This window comes from Rousettus aegyptiacus, unplaced genomic scaffold, assembly GCF_014176215.1.
Source record: "Rousettus aegyptiacus isolate mRouAeg1 unplaced genomic scaffold, mRouAeg1.p scaffold_m13_p_9, whole genome shotgun sequence".
Lineage (NCBI taxonomy): Eukaryota > Metazoa > Chordata > Mammalia > Chiroptera > Pteropodidae > Rousettus > Rousettus aegyptiacus.
The window spans coordinates 11305676-11327580 of NW_023416312.1; the positions used below are offsets into that span (position 1 = coordinate 11305676).

Consider the following 21905-nt stretch of genomic DNA (forward strand, 5'->3'; position numbering starts at 1 on the left):
TCATTATGTGTGGGTATGGAATGATCTCTAAAGTAAAGTGTTAGGTCAAAACAAAACAAAACGAAACAGTAGCAGTATAGTGTCTATAGCGTACTTAATTTTCTACCATTTCTGCGCAAAACATCCACCAAGAGGTTTCTGCCACCAAAGAGAAAATCACTTTGGTAGCAGCCCTCAGATTATGCCTGGGAATGGCTGCAAGTTGGTGGCAGCACAGAGCGGGGGTGGGCGATGGATCTGAAAGGTGAAGGTTGCCAGTTCACATTGGAGGTGCATTCAGGGATGACACAGTAGGTTTGGTTCATGGTGTGAAAAAAAAGTAGCGGAAATCGGTTACTGTGTATGCAGGGTTGTTGGTGGAAGGTCGACAGATTGCTCCCGAGGTATTTTACTTGGCGCGTGATGGTTACCTTGTGGAATTGTCCCTTATGATGAGGAAAGCTAATAAGCCTAGCAGGGCGGAAGGGGCAGAGGGTGAAGAGAACTCATGATAAGTGGTTCTGTCCTCACTATGATCAACTTGACTTGGGTCGATCTCGTCATTGCCCTTTTCCCAACGGAATTGTCATGTATTCTCCCATAATGCATTTCTCTGTAATTTAAATGTTGAAAATGAAGATGAAGTGCAGGAGAGTGAATGTTTTATGTGAGTTAACTGCATTTTAGTGCCCACTAGAAAAGTAATTGGGATTATTTTGAGACCTATCAGTCAACTAGCAAACAATGTTTTTAAGTGCCTGTTATATGCAAAGCCTGGTGTTAGGCACAAACAGGTACTTTGACCCCTAGGAGCTTGTGGTCTAGTTGGGGAGGGGACAAACTGTCAACTAAAAACTAAAAACTGTTTCGAAAATGGGATTACCATGATTATCCTAGGCCAGTGGTCCTTAACCCCACCTGTAACATAAGAATCATCTTGAGAGCTGTTAAAAAAAATTACTGGGCCCTGATAAGGGTATTTTGTTAAAGACCCGAAGGTGATTCCACCACATAGCCACCGTTAAAACAGTGGTTAGCCTAATCAGTATTCACCACCCCCAACCACCCCCAGGTCTGGGGAAGGGCTTCCTTCCCTAAGGACTAGGACATGAATGCCTGAACAAAATTGGGAGACAGCAATGAAAGGGAGGAACAATGGAAATGGAAAGGAATGGGTAGATGAGAAAGATATTTTAAGGTTAGGATTTATAGAGCTCTGTGACACGAAGGACAAGAAAGACAAAGATGGTATAAGGTTTGGGCTTAGTTGACAACGAGACTCTGGGAGGTAGGGAAAAGGAACATAAACAAAGAAGTAAATCTGTCTGACCCATTGGAAAAGCGACTTCTGGTTTAGGTCGATGCTTTGAAAACTGGGTGATAGTGGAGCAAAAATGGCATGGAATAACCATGGCCCCATGCTCTGGAGTCGGAGTGCCTGGGTTCTTATCCTTGGTCTATCACTTACTGGGACAAATTAATTAATTCCTCCCTCCCCCCTCTCTTTTGCATCTAACAAATGAGGATATTAATGGTGGTTCTCTCTGGGGATCTTGGAGAATGACATGAGAAAATGCATGAGATGCTTGGAGCACAGTATCTAGCCTACACACAGAGACACATACAGAGTGCTCGTTGTGTCATATTACTTTTTAAGAGGCCCTAATTTGCCAAATATGTTACTTCTGATCTGGTCCAAGGTAATTTGTATCTGTTTTTATCTATATCCACATAACCTACATGTCTCTAGTCTTAGAGCTATGTGGTCCCGGGGACAGACTTATCTATAGATATTATCTGTACATCCGTCTTCATTTACTGAATGTTTGAGTTCCACCTTTGTACTGGGCACTGTGCAAGCTGCAGGGGCTATAGTGAAGGTCTACTTTCTGCCTTCAAGAAATTTAGTCTAGAGAAGAAATTTAAATCTAATGTATTTATTAGATTTTTACTTTTTAAGATCCTTTTTAAGATGAGTAAGGATTGCCAGATTCAAAATGCTCTGTCAAGCTTTTTTTTTTTTAGCCATGCAGTTCTATTAAATATTAGTAGTAAGAATAATTTGCCTTTTTGCCATATTATAAAGGGACACAGCAGGTCCTTGAATAACGTTGTTTTGTCATTTCATTTTAATATCGATGAGAAAAAAGTTGATTCCCACTGGGGACGCAGTGTGGAATTTGCACATTCTTCCCACATCTGCCTGAGTTTTCTCTGGGGACTCTGGTTTCCTCCCACGTCCCAATATTGTACATGTGAGGTGAATTGGCGTGTCTTGATTGTCCCAGTTGGAATGAGTGTGGGGGTGTGTATGAGTGCACCCTGTGATAGAAGGGTGTCCTGTTAAGGGTGGCATCCCACCTAGCACCCTGAGCTGCAGGGAGAGGCTCTGGCCACCCACGACTCTGAGCTGGAATAAGTGGGTTAGAAAATCATTATCTTGTTTTTATTTATCTTTCTTAAATGTATGTATAGCTCACATTTATTTCAATTTTTAATATTAGAAGTGTTTGGGTCTTTATTTCGAAGTTTGATGATGTTTTTATGATCGGAGATAAACCATAGAAACTTAACTCTTGTTTATATCAATTAGCCTCTGGTAGGTAACATTGGTTTTCCTTATATGTTATTTTACTTAAATCTATGTTTCCAAGGAACCTATCGATGACATTAACTGAGGACTTACTCAATTTTAGTATGCATGTTTATTAAAGAGAGGTCTTTATATAGATCTGCTCACATAGATCTTTACAATAGATCTGTTTACATATCTCTAAGAATCAGTGTAGAGGCAAACTTATTTTTAGATTACATTATTATTTTGAGAGCTGCAGTTAGAAAATTTTCAACAGCCTAAAAATATATGGAAAATCATTGGGCTACCTTATCTGTGGGCTTATATTTATGTTTTTGTAATTATGTAATGCATTAATCTTGACTTTGTTTCCTTTAGATTTTGATGCATACGAAAGAGATGGTACAGAAGGTAATGCTGAGCCTTTTCGTCATATGATAACTCTTAAATATCACACCTAGTGACATTCTTGTATTCAAGGAAAATTGCAACCCAAACAGACTGGAAATGGCTTCTTAGAATGTCTAGTTTACGTTTATAATCCTTCCTAATGGATTATAGCTTTTTTCTTTTACTAACACTGATATGATCTAGCCGCTGCTTGAAGCCTATATATGAGTGTTTCAAGCAAATTAGTAACAGTGCTAATTAGAGTTTACTTCCAGGCCTTTATACTGTATGTGCTCTAGTGTTGTTTGCTATGATTGATTTTTTTTGGCACTCTTCGTATTCTACTAAATACTGTTTGAAATTTTATATGGATTTGTGCCTGTGAATTTTAAAAACCCATTCATTATGTTTCTGCTTCGTAAATTGCTATGACCACTAAGCTGGCCTCTGATCCTCCTTTCTATTATTCTATTCCAAGTTTTGTTTCAGTTAAAACTAGATACTTCTCTTGCCACTCTAATATCTGTTTGTTTTAAGAAAATTGGGGATTTTTTTTAATGAGGCACCATTTACCTTTCTCTTTTATCGGGGCTTAATCTTCAGTTGTACATTCCTGACAATATGGATAAGAATAAATATAATCTTTTGAAAAATCAGTGGAACCTGTAATTTCTGTAGAATGGAAAATCTTGAGTTTCGTTGTGCATAATGGTCACCATGTTTTATTTGTCAATTTTTGTAATTTTGCTTTTCATTAGATGAACCTTGAAGTTATTTATGGAGACACAGATTCAATTATGATAAACACCAATAGCACCAATCTGGAAGAAGTATTTAAATTGGGAAACAAGGTGAGGCAATTTGATAAGATTATCTGTAATATCTACTTTTGTGAATTATTTTTAATGCAGAACTACATAAATCCATGCATATGTATATCGTGTGCTTCATACCCTTAGTGCCTTCAGATCTTCATCCTCTGATTTTTCTTAGTCTCTTCTCCAATCATTTGTTTTGAGGATAAAATTAAAAGGAAATTGTTTTTTTTTTTCTTAAACGCTAGGTGTGTTTTGAGGATGGTCTAAGTGTGGTAAGTTTAAGATGCGATCATGTTAGTACTTATTACATTGTCATTCATAAGTAGAAATATGTCTCTAGTAGTGTTCAGATGCATTTCATACACTGCTAGATAGAAATACCTACCTGCCTACATATATATATATATATATATATATATACACACACACACACATCTGAACTTTTTACAGTAGTTCTTAAAATATATTCGAAAAGGCAAGGGGACATATTAAAGTAAATAATCATTCGTAACCTCCTAATTGCAATTCACAGCACAGTTAGTGTTTCTTGGGCACTCCGCTATGTTAAGGTAGTGCCCCAATAAACTAAAACTAAAGTATCATCTTATGAACCAACACCTTCCTACCTTTCCCCTCTGAAATGTATGAAATTTAAACTGCAGTCTTTACTTGAGAGCAAGCTTACCATCCTGAACCTTGAAAAGCTGTGGATTTTCCCTTGGAGGCGGTGGTCTATGCCATGACCATCCTATGAATAAAGAGCAGGTGACTGTGCATTTATTTGTTCAGTGTATACTTATTTTCTCATATTCAGAGTGTTGTGAGAGGTCCAAGGAGATCATAGACATTATTTTAATAGTTAAAGTTTTACTTATTTCTGGTCACGTCTACTCATTGGATTATGTCATCTCTAACGAATTCAGTAGTTTGAAGGTATGTACATAAACATTTAGGTTTTACATTTAAATGAGACTATTTCATAACTTTTTAATTCCTGCAGCTGACCCTGTGAATTCTGTTCTTTGTCAAGTGGGATGACATATTATTGTCTGTTTATTTATTTATTTTTAATCTGTTTTTGTCCTTGTGCTTTTTCAGTGTTCTTGCATCAGACCCAACATAGTATCATGTTCCATATACACTGAGTAAATGCATCCTAGTCTCGTGTGACCTTAAGTTCTGTTTCGGTTAAGTCTTAGGAATTTGTAGTTTCTTCTCCCTATTGATGTTTGAGAAGCTAGTATTAATGGTTGAAACTTTGACAGGTAAAAAGTGAAGTGAATAAGTTGTACAAACTGCTTGAAATAGACATCGATGGAATTTTCAAGTCTCTGCTACTGCTGAAGAAAAAGAAGTATGCTGCTCTGGTTGTGGAGCCAACGTCCGACGGGAATTACTCCACCAAACAGGAGCTGAAAGGATTAGATATAGTCAGAAGAGATTGGTGCGATCTTGCTAAAGACACTGGAAAGTGAGTTCAGCTTTCGTTTCTGCTTTCATGGTTTGTTCTTAAAAACTTTAAGTGTTAATGATGTGGACAACACCTGCTGAGCACAAGGATGCAACTTCTTTGTTATTATTATTATTATTATGCATATTACCAATTCTTACTTATTCGGAGTGGCATTTTATAGAGTAAAAGTTAGAAAAAGCTAGACTCGCTCAGGAAGAGATGCTTGCTGTAAGAGTTTTAATTCATGGTGAGGGTGAACCTTCTCATTTTAGGTCCTGACAGAGTTGGTTTTGTTCATGTGATTTGTTTTTGTTTTGTGTGCATTACCGTTTTACTTAGAAAGTGCCTTGTGTTGTGTTTTTGAATTATCCTAGAGCCTCTTTAGGAATATAGTTGTTAAGATGTCCCCTTTTATGGCTTAAAATGGTCTGGGATTCAAAGTAGGCCATGGAGTGAGTCTTTGTTCCCACCCATATCATTTGTAAAAAGATTCTTACTAATCTCAGGTTAATTTAAGAGCGAGTTCTCAAATATCATATATACCTCAGAAATAATAAACGTCATGAATGACCCTTGAGACTGAAGATTGTATTAAGGCCTGTTTCATTTTTTTAGGGTCATATTAATTTATAAAGCACCCATTTAAAAATGAATCTTTAGGCACCTTATTTACCATCTTTCATACTCCTGTTTTGTGAACCTGAGCAATTCCGAAAATAGAATTTTTTCCTTTAAAGCAAAATTTTAAATTAATTTTTATATTGCTACATACCAGCATTTTTTACTTGTTTTCCAGTCTTCCTCTTGCTTTCAAGTCAGGAGATTGAGCAATTGTTGCTTCTGCAAACTACTCTTGATTAGGCAAAGTTGATCATCCGAGTATAGGTCACTGTTAGCCTTTTATGAAATGTAGTTTGAAATGCTTCATTGCCCCCAAATGTACCCAAAGATGAAACTACTTTGTATAGACTGTCGATTAGAGTGTTCTCTTCAGCTTTTGTGTTTTCTAAGAAAAGATGCATCATAATAGAAGTAAATTTCTCTGAGTTAGAAATGTATTAGTAATTAAAGCTATACAAATGTTTTTGTCAGGGTTCTTTTTCTGACAAATTATAATGCAGCTGTCAAACCCTCGCTCTGCGTTTTCTCAGAAATGGATAAAATATTGGCTTCCTTACTTTTTTCCTTTTTGTGAGGGGCCTGGTGGAATAACATAAGGTTGGAGAACACTGAACAATATAATGAAGCCAAAGAAAAAAAGGTTTAAAATATTTGTTTATTTTAAATTTACATAAAGAACTTTATATTTCTACTTCCTAGCTAATGGTTATCTCAGGTGGAGATGATATCTTGATGACAACCGAGATAATATCTTGGAGCTTTATGAGGAAAGTGAAATATTTGTCTTCTAACATTTTAACTTATGGATAGAATATAACTGCTTTTGAATTTTGTAATGGCAAAAAACTACGATGGAACACATACCGTTCTCTCCATTTTGTGTGATGCATTGGATGCTGCATAAGCAAAATAATCTGTATGTCTGAGGGCAAACCTGACATTCCAAAGTTGGTAAACCTTTGGTAGAATTACTGTTTAAAAACGAATAGTAACGGCCTTTTGGACATTAACTCTCATGTTAGCTTTTAGTACAGTTCTCATCCACGTGTTAATCTAATGGTATTTATCTTCTTTTTCTCTCCTTTATTAATAAAATATGATTTTTAAAAATCAATTCCTCTTTCTTTTTGCAGCTTTGTCATTGGCCAGATTCTTTCTGATCAAAGCCGGGACACTATAGTGGAAAATATTCAGAAGAGGTTGATAGAAATTGGAGAAAATGTGCTAAATGGCAGTGTCCCAGTGAGCCAGTTTGAAATTAACAAGGTAAATGTAGCATTTATTGCTGAGCCCAGCTGCTGCCATGTGTTTTTCTCCTCCTTCAGATAGTTGAAGAACCACCTCATCCTTGCAATTGAAATAAATTCTAGCTGGTGATGAAAGCTGCTTAACAACTGTCTCACAGATTGAGCATTAGCATATCATTCTTCCTTTTGCAGCCACTGGTACTGCCACGTCTGTAGCAGGGCCTTCTCTCTCCATTTCTTCCTTTTCTTCGTGGAAGCCTTGTTTGCAGAGGTTCTGCGGAGTAATACAGTTGATGTTTCAGAGACTAGAGAGTACTATGTTCTTCGTTGTCCTTTTAACTTATAGTTGTATAGTGTTTTGAGGGCAGGCCTATAAGCTGAGAGAGGGAGGCGGAGGGAGGGAGGGCACACATGTGCGTACGTGTGTGTGTGTGTGTGTTTACGTGTGTGTCTAACTTCACAAAAGGTGATCCTTAGAGGTCCTGTAATCACGTGGCTTTTTTTTTTTGGACATACTTATTTAGAATTAAGATGGTGGTAGCACTTTTTGTACATCCAAAGCGTGTGTGTGTGTGTTTTAACTATATGAGTTATACTTTATGGGCAATCTTAGTTCTTGAAAACGGAATATTTTTTCTCACCTAATTTCAAAGAATAAAATCTTGCTTTCCAAAATGCTGTGTAATACAGGATGTTAGGTTATAGAGTTTTTTCCATTAAAAAAAATACCCTTACATATTTAGAAACTGATTTTGCAAATACTATTTTACTTGTTTTGTGATAGATTTTGTTATAAAAACTCATAAAAAAGAATTTCAATGAAAAAGAATCTAATGATGACATTAAATGAAAGTTTTTAGAATTAAAACTTTTTCGTAATAACCTGTGCTAAAAGTAATGCCTGCCATTTTTGCATATTTTACTCTTGAAAACATTTTTACGTTGTAGCAGTAACTATATATTTTGAAACCTATTTTCATTTAACATAAACAGATTTTTCTACATTTCTATTACATTGAAAACCATCATGTTAATCTATGTATTAATGTTATATTTCACTGATACATCTTTATTTTAAATTTTGGTTTATTTAAATTATTTTTGCTATTATAAATAACTATTAAGCATCTTTGTCCATTTATCATTTTGCTTTTGGTTTAGGTTCTTTGAAGTGAAATAATTTAAGTCAAAAGATGAGTGTGTATATGGTTCTTACTAAATTGCTTTGCAAAAGGGTGATACCAATTGGTAATAACAAAACGTGTGCCAATTTCACAACAGTTTGGTTTGTATTGGTGATAGATATTTCATTGGTGATAATACTACTGGTGATATTTAAATAAAACGTTGCTAACATAATGGATATGAAACGATATTTCACTGTTGGATTTAATTTGTATTTCCTTGATTCCTAAAGAGTATGAATATTTTCTCTGTATATCCTTATGATTTGTATTTATTCTTAGGTCACTCGTTTCTTACATCTTGACCACGATGTCTTTAAAGTCACAAAAGAAGACATTTATTTATGCATGAAAAGTACAAAATGTGAAAATATTATGAGAGTATGTGCCTTGTATTACCTCTTCACTTGAAGTGATGCAGTGTACACCTATTGGCATGGCATCACTTGTGATATCTAGAAAGTGGTTTCCTTTCAGATTTTGTTTTGTTTCTTCCTCAGAAATTTGCATGAGTAGGAGTCACGACTTCAGTCTTCCTTTGATCAGTTTTAGTATCTATTCTATAGATTGTATCCCTGACTCTATCTCCTTCTTAGAACTGTGGGCCCTCGATTGCAAGGAGTTCCATGAGTTTGGAAGGTTCAGTCTGAACATGACTACATTATTGACCAGGCAACACTGAGCATGTGATCTCTTGGGTGGTGAGCTCACTGTTGTATTCTCATATGAACGATGAGACAATATTACTAGCGTGCAAAGAAATCTAGAGTCACAGACACTGGCAATCTTCAAGCTCTGATAAGTAGTCTACAGTTTTGTTATTTTAAAGTTTTTATTAATGAAATGTTTAAACTTATATGAAAATAGAGAGAATAGTAGCATGACCTCGCATGTATCCATCACTCACCTTCAATAATTATCAACATAGTGATATATTATTAACAATAATAGTTAATAGTGTGATCGAGGCTGTGCCTACATTTTTCTAAGACAGAACTGAAATTGTGACTTACTGTCTATAGTCTCCATGTGACTTGGCACAGTAACTGGCAAATAATAGTTGTTCAGTGAGCTTTGAAAGGATTCGTTTAATCATCTATTCATCAAATATGGAGTACCTCTTATGAGCACAGTGCTATAAAGTTGGGATATAAAGTTGAATAAGCAAAGCATGGTCCATATTTTCAAGTTTATATATTTAGACATAATATTTTTATAGATAGCCTATATTTCTATATAGTATATATTTACAGGTTATTTGTATATTTGTTTATATATTTATATATTATGTGTGTATATATAGTTTGGATGTGGGTAGTGTTTGAAAATGGGAGGTTAGCCTAGGGTGAAGTGAAGTGATGAGATTTACCTTAGTAGAGAGATTTTAGCCCTTGTTGCCAAAAGCAACTGATTTTCTTAACTACTGCAATCTTAGGTTAATATATTTCATAAAGTAACACAAAATACTTGACCACTTATTTTTATATGCTTGGCTAATTTGAGCCCAAACCACCAAGAAACATTTTTTTCCCCTCAAAATGAAGCCTTTTAAAACTAGCTTGTAAAACCCCTCAAATAGCCCCAATCTAATAATTGGAAAGTATGTCATACGAAATTAAGAAATTTTTAACATTGCACCGAAGTATAGTCAATTGAAGATGATGGTTTTCTTAAGTAGAGTTATATTGATTAAGATTTCTATGCAGTATTACCCAACTGAGTCAATCAAGACTTCACACAATACAGGTTTGAGGAGATTCAAACACTTGGAGAGTTTTCTAGGCACTCTCCTATCCCGAGTGTCTGATTTCGGAAGTGTACATAACATTGGTTGTGCAGCCGTGTTTGAGGACCTGCTTTATTCTACTATAGTAGTTCTGAAGTTTCCTAACCTTGGGACACCTTCGCACTCTGAAAATAATTGAGGCCTCCGAGACATTTTGTTTATGTGGTTTATGTTGCTGTTTACTGTGTTAGAAATTAAAACAGAAATTTTAAAAGGATTTGTTCATTTATTTAAAATAGCAGTAAATTCTTCACGTGATTACAAAAATAACTTTTTCATGAAAAATAACTATTTCAAAACAAAAATTAGCTAGAGGAACAGCATCATTTTACAATTTTTCAGGGTTCTTTAATGTACTGTTTAGGAGAAGACATCTGATTCTATCTGCTTTTGCATCCGATCTGTTGTGATGGGAGGTTTTGGTTGAGTATAGGAAGAAATTCCAGTTTCATACAAATATGTTGGAAAAGAAGTATTTCTGTAATTGTTCAGGTAATTGTGTGCATATTTTGTCTTGATTCTACACCAGAACTCTCTAAGTGGTATTTTCTTAGAAGTTATTTGTAATGTGGAATCTGAAACCATATCAATGAACTTTGTGTACTTTCTTATATTAAACTCTTTTTGTCTGAGTTGTACTCTGAATAGATATTTTACCCATGGACGACCTTATATGTTGGTCATTTGTTCAATGTTGGTTCCCCGAGTTATTATGCACATCTTCCAAATTTTGATACATTTTATTATACAGTATCAAAAATCACATTTAAAATTGTTCCTACTTATATCATCAAAAAGTGGTTAAGTCTTAGGAAACTGTCACACTCACAGAAGTGGAAACAAGTTTTCCAAAATTCTAATTTGCCCTTGAAAGCTTGAATTTTATCATAGACAATATATACTATCAGTTGTTTTCCTTGAAGTGGCAGGCTCACTTGGTTCTTGAGAAATCGTCTACCAGATATCCAAGTTAAAATAATTATAGTTGGCCTCTGCTTCTTTCAAGTAAAAATTGTGCTCCATGAAAAAGGCAGCTAGTTTAGCTTGCAACTCAAATAATTGCATGAGTGCTTTTCCCCAAGCCACCTTCGTTCGTCAGTATAGAACCTTGTGCATACTTCCTTTTTTCTCACACAAAACAGTAACCTTATACTCAAAGGTCGAGAGCTTTAAAAACTAATACTTTTACTGCTTTATTAAGAACATTCTTGAGTAAAAGTGGTTTTTTTTTAAACTGTGAGTATGCGATGGTGAAGAATTCATTCACCGTTAGTACAGTTTGGTGCCGCTGCCCCGATTCGTGTTTATAAGACACCAGAACGTTTCCTGACCATTGCTTCTGCAGTACCAGTGCAAATAGTGTTAGGAAAATAGTTTTGATCTTGCAACCTACTGAAAGGGTGTCGGGAACCCCAGGGTTCTGCAGACCACACCTAGGTGACCTAGTCATGCAGTGGCACTCTGTTCTCTGTTCCTTCTCTTATCTTTTGAAACCAATGTCTTACAGAGCTAGTTTCCTCCTTCTCTTTGGGCATTTTGAGTTTCAGTCCAATAGACTATATTTTCTCTCACCTCTTGATTTTTAACTTTTACTTTTTTTTTCCCCTCTGCCAAGAATCTTCTTGCCCTTGTCACTTTTCTTAAAATCTTGTTTTTTCTTCTTGTGCCTGCTTAAGGTTTTGCCTTCCATGATTTCTGCTCCCAGGTGGAAGTGATCTTTGCCTCTTTAAACTCTTTCCATGCTTTGTTCACATCTCCCTTCTGGCATATGCAGCTTATTTTAGAGGTTTGGTTTTTCTTTTTTGTTTTGGTTTGTTTTTTGTTTGTTTGTTTTGCAGAATGAGGAGTTATTTACTAATAGCAGATGAGTTAGGACAAGTGACTGTCTTATTAATCTCTCAGTACTTCACAGTGCTGGAACTTAGTGAATTATTGCCGAGTGAGGGAAATCATTTATTCTGCAAACATTTAGTTGCTACTATACACCAAGCATCGTTCTGAGCACTGGGAATGCAGCCATGAGCAAGGCTGCCATGTCCCTCTTCTCATGGTGCTTACTTTGTGTTACGGACTCACTCATTCTGCCTTTGCAGAGCTTACATTGGCAGTGTGAGTAAGTCTAGTGATTTCTGGTGCCTTTGGGATTTATTTAGGCTAGATAAGCTTTTGAGAAACAGATCAGTATGTCAGAGTAACCATTATCTATCATCCATCAGTCCTAATTAATCAGTTAATTCAGTGAAAGTACTGCAAACATTAGGAGAAACTCTGAGGCTGCATAGAAGACTGAATTTATAGTCTTCTTTTTTTTTCTGGGCAAGTATTCTGTGTCATGGCCCATAAACTTGTATTTCTTCTTTGTCAGGGTTGCATCTGGTTACATTTAGTTACTAAATGAAGGGGAGAGGAGCCTTGAGGATGGACTATCTAAAGATTCTGTGACAGTGTTTTCTACATACAGCTTCTGTCATTTTTATGTTGATGTGACTGGTATGATTCTAGCAAAGATGTATTAGTGTGTATCTGTGTGAGAAAGATTTTATTGAAACTTTGGGGCATTTTGTTCCCTCCTCTTCTCTTTTAGGCCTTGACAAAGGATCCCCAGGACTACCCTGATAAAAAAATCCTACCTCATGTACATGTTGCCCTCTGGATAAATTCTCAAGGAGGCAGAAAGGTGAAAGCTGGAGATACTGTGTCGTATATCATCTGTCAGGTAAAACTATTATAATTAACAAGACTCTCATACCACTTGTGAACCCCATGGTAAAATCCATATCCCCACAGTGTCATATTTAGTAGTCTCCCAAATAATTGATGCTGTCAAGACATGCTTTAATCTGGTTGGTTTTATAGCATTTGAAAGCATTAGTCACGAATATGGCATATTTCATAAAAATTTTCACCAAACATTTAAGACCAGTGTTTTGGTTCACTGAAATTATTTTGGTGAGACAGGTACATAGGTATATAACAGTAACTACTATTTCAACCCTAAATTAACTTTAATGAAAATGTTTACAAATTTGGTCATATGTCTAGCAATAGTCCTTTACCATTCCTTTTGCAACAGTTTTCATTATGACTATTAGTAGAATAAGAGAGTAAATGCATTTTTTCCCTAGCCAGTATTCAAAACATTACTTGAAAAAAATGTGAAATGCATGATATAGGGAGAAAGTGGCATGTCTCTAATAAGGACAGGGAGAAGAGGGTATGACAGAGGTGTACTTTTTTCTTTGAAAATAGTTAACTCTGGTCGAAACAATGGAGAGATCTCATTTCTTCTCTCTGTTAAAAAAAAGTCTGTTATAGCCTCTCTCCAAATTCTTTAAAATTACCTTGGTGTGGTCTGTCTACCAAAAGGCATAATTCATCCAAATAAGACTTCCTTTTTAATTAATTAATTTCATTGTGTTATTACAGTACCAATATTTAGGTAAGCCCTAAACTTCATTGCATTATGTTTAGTCTTTGTCGAACTACCATCAATGTGTTTTAAATTCATAGTCTTTTCAACGTTGAAAAGTTATCCGTTAGTATCTGCTCGGTACTGTAGAGGATGTACATAACAAATGATTTAAGTACATGGACAGGAATCAGCACTTGACTGCGTCTCCCTCCTAGGGTTACCCTTGATTAAGAACTGTTACAGAAAGCCAATTCCTGCAGGAAAATATTTCCATAAATGTCTGACTCGCTCAGGCCCTTAATGTGCTTTGCATATCGCCTCTGACAAGTCTCATCTCAAAAAAACAATTTTCATATTATGCAAATAAAGATTTTGGTAAATAGGCTAGTTTTTTTTTTTTTACTTATGTCTTCACATAAATGGAAAAGCTCTTAGATTATTAATGACAGGAACAGATGGCAGCATACAACTTTTAAAATAGGTATACATGTATATTTAAGATATATATGTACATATATATATATATATATATATATATATATATATATATTTTCCTATGAATTAACATCTAATAATGAAATCTAGCCAGAGTTATGTTTTGGCTAAACTTAGAATGGAGGCCTATGGTAGTATGACTGATGTATTTAAAAGTCTAGCTTATGTTCCTTGATGTCTAAATATTAGGTCTTGTGATTTCTTCTTCTCAGGTCTTAATGACATAGAAAAGCTCAAATGCGGTGCTACTCTTAGTACCATAAATCCAATTTGGTGTCTTCAACATTGCCCCCATCCACTGGTACTCACTTGCTTGTTAAAACCGCAGTTTCTGTTTATTTCTATTAATTTATTCTTCTCACTGTATTCCAAGGAAAGCTTTAGGACTTTAATCTGCCTTTGTCCCCTATCAGTGGGACATGCCCATTTTCACCAAAACTCCCTACTTCTTTTGCTTTGAAGCACTCAGACTTTTCTTTCTGTGCTTCATAACACAACCATATCTTTTGAAAATGTGCGATCAGACATTTTAAGAGAACTGCTGATTGCTCTAAGCAGTGCCCTCCAAAAATGACTCATCTCCTATAAGGGTTCTATTTTGTTTAAAATTTACATTTAGAATTTAGTATTCTACTGATAACTTATTCAGACTATAAATTCAGATGAGTTCAGGGTAATGCTTTTGGTATCTAATTTATATTGTAGTTCATGGTCTTATAAAACCTATATGAATTATTTACTGAGATCTTAAATTAACTTCCACTTATTGGTTAAGTTTTAAATTCACAATTATTTAACATTCAGTGGACATAATTTTCATAAGACTTTCTGTAACATTTTAAGGGGCCTACTTATCACCTTTTCCATTAATTTTCTACTAAAGACAACTACATAGTTTCGAATGAATTGACTATAACTGATTATCTCTGTGAAGTATGTGCTTTGTGACATTCACAAATGACTACTACATGGGCACTTCAAGGAACACCAAAATTACTCCTTAATCTGTTTTTAAAGGTGTATGCTACATGTTACTGCATATCCCTTGGGGTCTTGTTAGGTTTGACAATTAAGGCCTTTGAGGAGTCTATCTGATGTCATGGCCTAAATGTTATTACAATACAACACAGTAAAACCTGTTTTAAGTTCTTTTGAATTTAGTCATGTTCAAGCTCAGATTTTTTTTTAATTAAAAACATTTTTTTTTCAATTAGAGTTGACAGTCAATATTATTTTATATTAGTTTCAGGTGTACAGCATAGTGGTTAGACCTTTATATAATTTATGAAGTGATTTCCCCTCCGATTAGTTTAGTACCCACCGGTCACTAAACATGATTACTACAATATTATTGATTATATTCCCTGTGCTGTACTTCACACTCCTGAGACTATTTGTACTTCTTAATTCCTTCATCTTTTCAGCGAGTCCCTTAACCCCTCTCCCATCTGGCAACCATTAGTTTGATCTCTGTATCTATGAGTCTGCTTTCATTTTGTTTGTTCATTTATTTTGTTCTTTAGATTCCACATATAAGTGAAATCAAATGATAGTTGTCTTCATGTCTGACTTATTTCACTTAGCATAATACCCTCTAGGTCCATCCATGCTGTCACAAATGGTAAGATTTCTTTCTCTTTTTTTAATGGCTGAGTAATATTCCATTATATATATGTACCACAACTTAAATACAAGAAGACATATGTTTGGGTCATTGTTAAATCTGGTCTTTTGTATAGATAAAGTAAAAACTTTTTGAACTGAGAATATGTTTAGAAATTTTCAACTACTTTTTTAAAAAACATGCCTTGCTATGAGAACAACTAATGCTATACTGGAAAGTAACTCGAGTGTTTTTTTTTTTTTTTAAACAATACTTACCTCTATAAATCTGATTTTTATTCACTGTTAAAAATTAGTAAACTCAACATAGCTATAATCTTAAGGACAGACCAGTTTTTGAAAAACTACAATTCTATAAATTTATCAGATTTTGTGTGTCTGTTAAAAGGCAGTTTGAACAAAGTTGTGGTGCATGAAGACACTGCTCGAGGATTCTTTACACTCTTTGTCATTGGCTGTCACCTTACTCTCATCTAACAATTCAAACTTCTAAAAGGGAAACAAAGTCGATTAGTTCTGCCTAATTTATTTTTACTGTGTTGTAAACTCCTGAAAAATAATTACAAGCAAATCTTTTAATCTGAGGGTTGCTTCCTTTTAGGTATTTCATTATATCTTAGAATAGGTAGAACCGATTTGATAAACATCCCAGTTTGTTTCCATCAGGAGCCTAGCTAGAGAGAGAGGCTCCCACCTCCAGTCTCTGGTAAAGATGGTAGTGTGGAAGGTTGCCTCTGCTTTGGGTTGGGCACTGAGCTGAGAAGGGACTGACTATAGCAAGAATGAAAGAATAAGATACACAGTATAATCAGTTTTGCAGAGCAGCTGAATACTGTGAATAGTTATAATTTACTAGTCTGAATATTAATTTCCATTGTTGCAAACAAGAGGAAGAGTGGTCTGAGTTGTTGGATATCGGTCCAGTAGAGTGATGACTTTTTGATTCACCGATGATGGCGACATGACCGAAAGAGCTGTATATGGGCCAATTATATGGAATTTCACACCTTTTTTGTTGTCAAGAGGATGCCCTGGATAGGCTCTCTGACCCATTTTTCTTGGCATTGAGGAATAGAGTAGTAAACAGTGCAAAGTGGCATGCCCTTCGTTCCAATGGCCAAATTTTTGCTTTTAGGGCACTACCACTCCACCAGATACCTCACTAATTTTACCTATTATATCTTGTACATAAGTGACTACTCTGTGGGTTTCATTTCACTGCCTTTTCCCCTTGCTTATTTTCTTCTCAATGATATATATATAGCTCTCGTGGAAAATATTACCCTGGGGGCTTTAAGATGATACTATGACTAGAATGCCTACACGAAGAGATTAATTAACATAATAAAAGGACCACACATGTTTCTTGTCATCACTCCTAAAAGGACCCTGTGACTAGACTAATTGTTAGCAAGTGTTTTCGACGTGTTTGTGATGTGGCAGGTGGAATTATTTAATCTAGTTATGCCATCTTGTTGGTTTCACGTTTCAACAAAAAATAGAACACAGCACATGCTGTATTTGCATCTTGGGCAGTGGGCATGATGCATCTTCTCATAGATGTATTCGAAATATTCACCCGTATATCGGAAGGACTTCTTGATGTTTAGAACTGAATACACAAAATGTGACTTCTTTTCCCTCTTTTTGGCCAAGCAAGTGTGTATGGGCGGAGAGGGTGGTTGAATTTCTCACAATTTTACCTGTACCATGTCCTCTTGCAGGATGGGTCAAACCTCAGTGCAAGTCAGAGGGCCTATGCACCTGAGCAGCTGCAGAAGCAAGACAATTTAACCATTGACACGCAGTACTACTTGGCTCAGCAGATCCACCCAGTCGTGGCTCGGATCTGTGAGCCGATAGATGGAATTGATGCCGTCCTCATTGCATCGTGGTTAGGTAAGTGCCCCGAGCTCACATAGCCCCTCACCTGGTGGCAGCAACACGCACGGTTCTTCCTCCTTTGCCCGGTGTGGGCCCTTTTATAGGCATGATTCTGTACCAAGTGCTTCTTTGTTTATAGTTGGGCATTTTTTGTGGTGGTTTCATAACCAGTGTCCGTCTGCCCTCAGAGACTGTGAACCCTGCACACTCGCTGCCTCTGTAACCATCTGCCTGCTCCATAGTAGGTACTCAATCGGTAAATGCTGAGGGAAGAGAGAAGGTAAAAGAAAGGATGGAGAAGATTTTAGGCAGCATGATAAGTCTGAGTTTACATTGTTGCAGCTTTAATTAGTGAACTTCCATTAATAAGGAGATTGATAGTATCTCGATTATTGGTTCATCTTGTCTCTGTCTCTAAAGATATTGTATTATAAGGTGAGAAAACAATTTTTTTAGATTAAAAAGTTTAGTTTTTAGTATTCAATTCAACATGAGTATCCTGTTCTCACTTTCATATAAATTCTTCTAAAACCAAACTAGCTGTTATCTTCTAGGGATTGGCCTGTTCCTGACATCCCAGGAAGTTCTAGCCAACCCCTAAACCTCAGCGTTTTTTTGAGTTTTTGTTGTGTCACTAGATTGTCAGCTCTTGCTTAGAAATGTATTTCATAACCTCCTCTGATTTCATTTGTAGATGCCCAGTGTGTAAGGAGTTAACATTGCTCTACATTCTCCACTCTCTAGTCCGTGGTACGCACACATGGGTAGTTAGAGCACAGACAGGTAGTTAGAGTACCGCCTGACAGAGTTCATAGATGGCTCCTCACTTTCTACAGGTAACGTCCAGAGCCACTGACATGTTTGGTAGACATAGACTCTAAGTTTCTAGCTCCAACCTGTATTTCTAGCCTTATTTCTTAATATATTTAGGCCCCCTTGAATATGGCGTTGCTCATTCTGTCCCTGCTCCATGGAAAATTCTCCTCCTCTTCTCATTGAGACGTCTGGCTTAAGCCCCAGACTTGGGTTCAAGTACTGGTAGTGGCTCTCTGGCTTTGGCGAGCCTCTAAACCTTGGGCTAAGCCTTCGTCTCTGGAGTCATAAACTCGAGTTGCTCTGAGGGAGCAGTAAGATGATGTGCGTGAGATGCTCCGCATGGGCCCAGAGCGGAGGGAGCCAGTGAGCGCTGTTAGCAGCCGCGTCCCACCCTCATGCCACGCTCCTGCATAAATATGTCCAGACTCCTCCAGTCTGTGAGATCTGCGCATAGTTAGTGCTCAGTGTGCATTCGTGGACCGAGATCGGACGGATGAATTATCAAGTCACATACTTTCCATCCTGCCCCTGCTGAGTGTGTGTCTGCGCTCCTCCTGCCAGCCCCGTTTCCACTTTCCCATCAGCGTCTGTTCTGGAAGTGGAAGCTCATTTTTGCCATTTGCCTAAGCAAAACATAATTAGGAAGATAAAATTCTGCTACCCAAATCATCATATAATATATTCTCAAAGTTGAGTTGTATTTGATGATATTTATAAATCCTCAGCTGGGAGGTGGGAGTGTAAGTGCACAGTATTTTTTTGCTTTCTTTTCTCTCCTCTGTGTTGAGTGCTTGTTCTTCTGGATGCCATAAGTACTCGTCAAATGTTTCTCATTTAATCCTCGCAACAGCCTCGTGAGGGTATTGTGTATTCGTTCCATTTTACAGAGAAGGAAGCTGAGGCTTACAGGAGTAACTAATCTGGTCTTGTCGTAAGTGACTGGCTGTGACTGGACTGGGACCCAGCTCTGTGTGACTCCCAAGCTTGTGCTCTTAACCACTGTGCTGAACTGTACTACCCCCCTACCCCCCCCCCCCCCCCCCAGCTCTGAGAGGTGATGACAGGTATCCTCAACCGGAAGTGCGATGGCATGGATGTGAAGGCAAGGGAGCTTCTCTCCCCACTGTGAGCCCCACCCCTCCCCAATGAAAACCCCTGAGCAAGATTATTTTTTTGTTTAGATCTCCCAGTTTTTCCATTTGTATCATCGAGAACCTAGTCTAAAGGCTAACCATGACCCTTTCCTTCTTTGGTTTTGGACTTTCTGGAGCTGAGGAGGGATAAATGTAACATGCCCGCCCTGTGGATGACAGTTACCCGATGAGTACGGAGACTTGTATTTCAGCAAAAGAGCTCTAAAGGGTGCTGCAGCCTGCCCAGTGGGTAGCCAGTGCCCGCTCAGATAGCTCAAGACCAGTATTACCAAGAGGGGACCATACTGATTTTGTTGGTTCCAGGGTCCTCTTTAAGACCATTTTAAAAAAATATAAGTTAAGTCGTGGGCAGGTTTCGACTTGCTTAAAGACAGACTATCCTAATTGCAGCAGCCTTATGATTATAGGCTGTCTTAGGACTCCAGATTTTACAAATCATTTTCAAAACCGGTCAGCGTAGTGGGTCCCATCTTCAGAGGGTTCATCTTATTACTGACCGATCTCAGTCTGCAGTGGGAACCCGCTGTGCTTGTGCACGGTCCTGCCATGTCCCCGTCTCTCCTAGCTCATCACCTGAAATCTCTAGGTGCAGCCCCAACTGTATGGACAGCCTCTTCTGGGCAGTCACTTCTCGGTGCCAGGTAGCCAGTTAGAGCTACCAGAAGGTCCTGTGTCCTCAGCCCTGAAGGAGCTGCTGTTGTTCCCCCTTTTTATATTTTTCTCATTTTTTTCTTCTGCCATTTGACGGCAGTCATTATACTAAGGGCCTGTGAGGTTGTCATTATTGTGCGGTTCCCCTCCCCACCCCACTTGTCCTGTTCTCCCACGGCAGCCCCTGCCATCACCAATGCTATCCATTGTCTACCTTCAGTAGTACTAAGTCGCATAGTCCTTTGCCTTCCCCTCATTCCTCATAGAAGGTGCCATGTTAATGAAGTGCAGGACAGCCAGTGGCAGTCGCCGTGAGGATCTGTAGAAAACATCGAAGTTTGCCCGGCACATCTTTGCAGGCATTCGCCCCCTGCCTTATTCAGTAGCTGCATTTCGGCCTGCCTCCTTTCTTCCTCCACCCCAAGTGAAAAATTAGGGTGGCGGTTCTTCACTAGGGGATTCGAGGCCCCTGTTTTCAATTCTCACTTAGACTGCGGTTTCAGAGAGGAAGAGGGGGGAGATGGGGAAGAAGTGGGAAAGTGAGGGGCGTGTTAGGGGGTACATAGTTTCTAAGAGGTGCAGGCTGTAGGCATAAAATTACTGTAATTTGTTTTTAAAATTCTAAATCTGTTTTCTTTATATAAAAAAACTGCAGTTAGTGAACTGACACTGTTAAATAAGTTGAAGTGTACAAATGTATACATAAAATACAAGCCCTCCAACTGCCTAATCACAGACATAAAATAATTCTCTTGCTTTTAATGTAGTTTTTATCTTTGATTAATGAAATGTATTATAGTGTTGAAACTTTAGGGAAGTTTGATACTTTGTCCTTTTAGTTAGTACAAAGAAATCAGGAATAATGGCATAATTTCATTTAGGAAAATTATTAAGTTCATGATTTTTTATTTTTAAGACTCTTTTGTGGAGACCAACTATATTTTTCCACTACCTTTTTCTTTTTCTATTGCTTTTATACTGCTTTCCTTGAAATGAAAGGCAAGCATCAAGTGTTGGTTTTATCCTGTGGCTTCACTTTGGAAATTCTCTATTTCTCCCCATCAAGATACCTCCTGAAGTCTTGTCTGGTGGCATGTTGCATGGCCAGGTGTTCTGTAGGGGAAGGCGATTTTAGTGAGAAGGAGAGAGGATAGTCTATTAAACGAGTGAATGAATAAGTCTGTTGAATTGAAGGAGAATGATTTGTTCTCTCTAATAACTAATAGTCCTCATTATCCCACAGTAAAATGTGTATCATTTTTCTGAAACCCATGCAAGATTATTGCTATTGGGCTTAAATAAAGCAAAATTTTACTCTTTTCCGTCTGTGAATAGAAAAAAATATAGTATTACTCTTCTATACAATAGCCCTATGGGAAACATGGCCACTAAAACTTGGAACTCTTAGCTTTTGTTCTCCAGACTATAGGTTTTTCTCTCTCTTGTTCTAATGAAAGCTCTCTATATTCTGTGGATGAAATATTCACAGTGTGCGCCAACATCCAAAGAGTCTTCTGTGCCTAGCAAAACAGGCAAGTGATGAGAATAGTCTAAACAGGCAAGTGATAAGAATAGTCTAAAGTTCATTTTAATAAATCTATGTTTCATGTATAACAATACTTAGAATTATGTAATATCTTTACTCCAATGAGCGATGATTTGTACAATAGCTGTCAAGTACATTTCTTCATGGTCGGTGATAAAATTTTAGGCATTTATCTATGTGGGCAGTTTTCTCATTGGTCCTGAGAAATTACTGATGTTTGAAGAATGTGAGAATTCAAAGTTTAATTTCTGAAAGTAGCCCTTAAAACAAG

The 21905-nt window shown here is 37.1% G+C and overlaps 1 protein-coding gene across 3 annotated transcripts in view; it reads left to right on the forward strand.

The window, feature by feature from the left end:
* The window catches only part of POLA1 (DNA polymerase alpha 1, catalytic subunit), a 275388-nt gene that overhangs the window by 102957 nt on the left and 150526 nt on the right, over nucleotides 1–21905 (forward strand). For all 3 annotated transcript variants that reach the window (XM_016121342.2, XM_036227193.1, XM_036227192.1), the window contains 6 exons: nucleotides 2933–2965; nucleotides 3703–3795; nucleotides 5028–5233; nucleotides 6970–7102; nucleotides 12638–12769; nucleotides 17308–17482. In XM_016121342.2, coding sequence (XP_015976828.1) covers nucleotides 2933–2965; nucleotides 3703–3795; nucleotides 5028–5233; nucleotides 6970–7102; nucleotides 12638–12769; nucleotides 17308–17482 — 772 coding nt within the window. The remainder of the gene's footprint in view (nucleotides 1–2932; nucleotides 2966–3702; nucleotides 3796–5027; nucleotides 5234–6969; nucleotides 7103–12637; nucleotides 12770–17307; nucleotides 17483–21905) is intronic.